The following is a 5,993-nucleotide window of genomic DNA, read 5'->3' on the forward strand; positions in this document are numbered from 1 at the left end:
GTCAACATAAATGTTAATGAAGATATCAAACATAGGATCGTCAATAGACAGAGATTATAAAATAGACCATTTAATTTCAATGTTTGTACATATAACAAGACTTGCTATCTTAATTACCCACCAAATGGAACAAGGACAGACATGTATAACATCAAAGACTCAAATAATTAAACATATAAATCTCTTATAAAGCATATTATCAAAGATAAGATCGATCCTTTTGTATTACCAGGTTAATCTAAACATAAATACTCCGTACGAGCATGTTACAGTTATAAATGAATAAAATAAAAATACATAATAAAAATGCATACATCAAACCAAACCACCCTATCTCTCTCGAAAACTTCTACTCTTATCACCTTCCTACAATTTCGTAGGAGAAAAAAGACAATGTACAAGCGCACTCCGCTAATTTAATAACCATATATACAAAAAAAAATATATAAAAAATCGTCACTCTCAACGTCTAGTTACTATCAGGGCCACGTATTCTTCACGTAGTGGCGGTGACGCATATGAGATGTGACCTGGCTGTCATGTACAACCGCCCTATGCTCAATTTTCCACACTTCAATCACTAGCTTTGGAAACTTATGGTCATTTCTTCATTATAGTGGCCCCATTGAGCAGCCTGTGATTTTTTATGACAACAAAACCAAGTCCACGCGTACACTTGTATAGCCTCCTGTAAGATCTCTAGCGTCTTAAATTCTCTATTGAGGCTACATCTCCCTCTTACCCTGCTTAACCCATTTCCTTCAATTAGATGTTACAAATGCTACCCTGAAATTAGGGATCGTCTGTCATGAGTATTGAATTCGGTAGAACATCATGCAATCTCGGATCGACCTTATTCTCGTGCTTATACTCTTTCATTCTTATATATACACTGATAGTTTTTCATTATCTTCATGAAATTCTTCAATTCATGTACTGATTACCTTAGAAGTAATATAGCCTTAACTTTTGGTTTCAGAGTTAATGGTTACTTTGTTTTTAAGGTTTTTTTTTTTTTTTTTTTCCTGTGCAGGGGTTTCGAAGAGAATGAAAGCTTTGAGCGTCTAATTTTGTCAGCTCTGTGAGAAATTACAATGGATTCCAATCGCTTAAGCCGAAGGCTGCAATGTACTGTACAGAGAGAAGTCAAAGAGAAGGAGTGTAAACGTCCACGAACAGAAGATAACTCGGGAGGAGAGCTTTTAGATATGGCAGAAAAGGAGAGTAATTTGTGTGGGCCAGGAGATGATAGTGAGGTAGAAGAGTTTTTCTCCTTGTTGGATAGAATTCAATCGATGAATTTGTCTTCTACGACCAAGAATGTGGGTTGCAAAGACGTCAAACTGACATCTCAATGGAAGCCCTCATTCATTTGGGAGGATTTCTCAGTGGCTAGCCCATCTGCACAAATTCATTTAACAGACAACAACGAAGGCTGTTCTGGACGATCCCTTACTCCATATGTTAAATCAGATAAGCGTGTGAAAAGTTATGATTTAAATGTAGAGGCCACCCACGAAAACTGTGTTTAATTTCTTCCGATTCTGTTTGTTCATCTCAAATTCTGTTGGTGTTTGGGAGCCCGTATGAATTTTCTGTAATGAATTGAGAAAATGAATATTCTGTACAACATTAATCTGTATGACTTTGAAAAATCCAACTTATGTTTCTCGGATTTTGTATGATATTGGAATTTTATTTTGAATGTTTTTATGTGCATGTGACAATTAATCTAGTTAATAAAGTTGTCTAACTAATGTAGATAGTAAAGTTGTCTAGTTATGTATCTGAATTAAAATAATCAAATTCAGATGGCTTAAATATCATATATTAATGTTTGATTCTTATATTTAAAGCTTTAATAGTCAAATTTGACTTGTTTTTACAAGCTTGATTTCTTACTTAGTGTATGATAGTTAAGGATGGTCATAATGGGTTGGAATTATACATAGATTTCACACAAGATAATGTTTAAAGCTTTTTGAAGTATTAGATCAATGAAAGTTGGAATTATACACAAATTTCACATAAGGTAATGTTTAAAGTTTAAAGTTTTTGAAGTGTTAGATAGCAACCAAAAGAACGTGGGGCTGTCCGTAGACTACAAAAAGGCTGAAAGATCAGCAAGAGTTTATCTCCTAATTATCTAACTGATACAAAATTCTAAAACAGAGCAATCATTACCATTAGTCATGTTACTAACCAACAAAATAAAATGAAAAAATATACCACCAACAAAGGGACATATTGTTGCTATCCTATACTTGATCATATACATATATAATAAAATTTAGTGAGGCACCAAGTTCAGAGTGATCAGAAACATAAAAATATGAAAAAGCATAACCAAGGCTAGCTGCTCACATTCTTTTCTAGTTCCTCATTTTTCTTCTCCTTAGGCTATTCATTGTTAATGTCCACCCCCTCCTCTTTGAAAGGTTTGTCCAGAGTGTCTTCAATGTCTTCAGCCAATCCTCCACCAGGAAGGCATAAGTGGAGTAGGTAGTTTCGCTCTCCTTGCCCAAATCCTTCTTGTCCTTATTCACCTACACGAAACAAAGAGTAGTGGCAGCCAAATGCATGACTTTCATGGATAATTCAGCAAGGGTGTCAAATTTTAGATGCCAATGTGGTTGTCCACCATCTCCCTCAATGCCTATCTAGGCGAATCATGCTTTGGCTCTGTTCATGACTATGCTTCCCTTAAAGGAAAAGTTAAATAGGATATAAAACTAAAACTATTTTGGTTAAAGTTAGTATTAGGGTTTAGTAAGGGTTTTATTAAGATTATGATATTAATTTCATAGTTACGATTTAATCTAAAATCAAAATGAGAGATGAGTTAAGATTATGAATAAATGAAGTTAGGATTTAAGTTAGGGTTATGATTAAGATAGGTTTTAGACTTTTAATGAGAATTAGTGTTTAATTAAGAATTTGGAGATGTTATTTATCACATCTCTTGTCAATTGCATAAATAGGGAAAGATCTAATATTCGAGTTATTGTTAAAGTATATATATTAATTTTATGGTTCAATTAAGAATTTGGAGATGTTATATATCACACTTTCATTAAGAACATAAGTATGGAAGTTTTTAATATTAGTGTCACTATTAAAGTAGGATATTAATTTTGTGGTCAGAACTTAATTTGAAATAAGAATTAGGGATGAGTTAAAATTCTGTATAAATTAAGTTACGATTTAACTTAGTGTTATGATTAGGATTGGAGTTAGAATTTTTATGTGCATTAGTGTTCAATAATGAATTTTGGACATGTTGTATGTCACACCTTTCATCTAAATTATTCTCAAGGTCTCTTTGGTTATTTGAGGCAGTACATAAATGACACATCATGTATAAATCAGAAAAACTAACATTTTATTTTTTGGGTATTTTTCTATATTTTAGAAAATTACATTTAAAGATAGCTTAAAGTAGAACATGGGGTTGAAACCATTTTCCATTCCTAGACATGATATGACAAAGAAAGACTATCAATGTTGTAAAATTAGATCTCCTCAAGACCTTTCCAACAATGTACACCATTAAGAATTATGTGTAGCGAGTAAAAATGTTATCACACATTGAAGTTGAGGTAAGAAAATGCTAAAATACAATTTTTTTTTTCCAATATTACAAGTCTATTTTTTGTCAAAATACTTCATCTTCTAAAGTGTTCTCACTAGGAGAGAACCAAGTATTAGTAGTGTAGAGTTTGTGGAAATGGTGAGAAGAAAAAACTTAAGAAAATATGGCAGCGTGCAACCTGTCAACAATGTACAGTTTCTAATGTCTCTGTAATAGGATTCCCCTTTCCATATTCTACAATGGTTAAACATGTCCAAGCCAATGTTGCATCATTCAAAATGTAAGAGGTCTGCTTTCCTTAAGGAAACATATTTCATTTTTATTGATGGTCATGCTTAAGTAGACTTTTTGTGAGTTTGCAATCATCTCTATCCACAGAAAATGAAGTAGAAAAGAAAGGGGAGTTAGGAATTTATTGCCAAATGATGGTGAGGTATTTTGAAAAGGAGTCACATGGAACCCATGTCGTGCCCATAAAAAAGAGAATAATGATGCAAGATTTGAAATGTACAAGATAAATATTTCATCCACCTTGATGAGGATCCCATATTGTATAGTATAGATCCATTTGTAATTGTATTTACGTGATTTTGTCAGAGGAATATATTTCTATACGAAAGACCTAAAGGAACATTGTCAAAAAAGGGTGGGCTTTTCGAGATTTCAATTAGATCTGGAATTTCTATTATAGGAGTTGTACTCATTACCTAGTAAAATATGGTATAACTTTACTTGCAACCCTAACCCTAGTCTTGTTAATTTTGCATATATCATAGAAGTAATATATTGGACTATGCCTAATGTTTTTTATTCTCTACATATTTCTTCTCTCTTGATAATCTATTTAATGTTCCACCTCTTTATAAAGAAGATATCACTATCATTTATCGATTTTTAAGATGTTAAAGTTTATCAATGTTCACAAACTATTAGATTATTTCTAATTAATATATAGTTGTTTGTGAGTAATAATTCTTAGTAATAGTTATTTTAGCATTATATTGAAGTTATTTTCCATGTCAGCCTTAAATCATTATTCTCATGTGAGTTATGAATAATTTTTTACAATAAGGTCTAGAGGTTATGAACTAGGTTGAATGAAGCCTAATTAAGATCCATTTGTGTAAAGGGCCCTCAATGGTGGCCTTAGTTACTTTTTGACACAAAGCTAGAAAATGTGCCAACTCTCTAATTAGCTGTTAAATGACATTTTAAATCAGTTTGGTAGGATTAAATAAGATTTGGACATGATGCATTGAACCGCCTAGTGTTGATCATGAGCACAACTAATGCAAAATTGCAGAGTTCCTCAAAAGTTGCAAAATTTTTACTTTCACAACATTGTACCAAGAAATGTAAAAATAGGCTCAACTTCTATTATGACCATGTGTAACTACACCAACATCTAGATAAATGGCCTTGTAAATAATTTGTGATGGTTTTTGATTGATGGAGGTAATACAACCACTTTTATGTAACTTTAATTAACACTATTACTTTCCTTTTCCTATTTTCTTTGACTATTTTATACTTTAGATAATAATGCACATATTTTTTAGACTTTGAATTTTACTTGGTCTTCAAGCCACATGACTTAGCTACCTAGACAATCTACTTTTATGACCTGAATATCTTTTGTAAGGAAGACACTTTTTAAAACTCAAATTAGTTTTATACCTTTAAAACCTATGATTTGGAGATCAAATGGATGTATAATAGCATTCCATGACGGAAAAATCTCAACCATTATTTGAATGTAGGGATAGGATGTATAACAATAGTTTGACATAGTTTTGGGTAGCCAAGACTATTTTAATAATTTGCAAGTTATCCTAGAGGTTGATCATATTGTAGTGGTGATCTAGGAAATAAAAGAAAGAAGTCCTCTATATATTTGAATATTTAGAAAAACTAGGGAGGGCATGGGGGCTAAATTGGTTATCCTAAGATTTAGATGTACCAATTCAACTTTCACTTACTTCAAACAACTTAAAAAACCTCATTAAACAGCTTTGTCCATATCGAAAGTCACCAACAAGTTAACATTATGTTCATTACTTAACTCTCTATTCAATATATTTGGAAAAATAGTAAAATAAATAATAGTAAATAACATGCATCACACATATATGACACTAGGATTTTACATGGAAAACTAATTTGGGAAAAAATACCAAGTAACATGCTACCACTGTTCACTCATCTAAACTGATCTTGGTTATGAGCCAACCTGATAAAGGTTACAAATCACACTATTTGGTGTAAGCTTATTTAGGGAGTTAAACACCCTATTAGGAGTGGTCTTGTTGTAGGACTTTGGACTGTTACATTAGAGTGTCACCTTGATTATTGGATTTACAAATTGATAGGTTGATCACCATGATAAAAGGATTTCAAATGC

General features: G+C 32.1%; 1 protein-coding gene across 3 annotated transcripts; it reads left to right on the forward strand.

Annotated features, from left to right (window-relative positions):
- The first annotated feature begins 616 nt into the window (after positions 1–616).
- LOC149554918 (uncharacterized) lies at positions 617–1,682 on the forward strand. Of its 3 annotated transcripts, none has more exons than XM_089833565.1 (2): positions 617–690; positions 1,034–1,682. In XM_089833565.1, exon 2 carries the CDS (start codon positions 1,095–1,097, stop codon positions 1,530–1,532), a length of 438 nt encoding a protein of 145 aa, XP_089689691.1. In that variant the 5' UTR covers positions 617–690; positions 1,034–1,094; the 3' UTR covers positions 1,533–1,682. The 3 variants fall into 3 exon arrangements, with proteins under 3 accessions (XP_089689691.1, XP_089689690.1, XP_089689692.1); XM_089833564.1 differs by lacking the exon at positions 617–690 and adding an exon at positions 707–951; XM_089833566.1 differs by lacking the exon at positions 617–690 and adding an exon at positions 707–861.
- The last annotated feature ends 4,311 nt before the right edge of the window (positions 1,683–5,993 follow it).

The sequence above is a fragment of the Cupressus sempervirens genome, chromosome 5, assembly GCF_028749045.1.
Source record: "Cupressus sempervirens isolate cs-2001-9-10 chromosome 5, ASM2874904v1, whole genome shotgun sequence".
NCBI lineage: Eukaryota > Viridiplantae > Streptophyta > Pinopsida > Cupressales > Cupressaceae > Cupressus > Cupressus sempervirens.

Coding starts and splice junctions, on each gene's coding strand:
- LOC149554918 (XM_089833565.1), top strand. CDS start 1,095: ATGGATTCCAATCGCTTAAGCCGAAGGCTGCAATGTACTGTACAGAGA.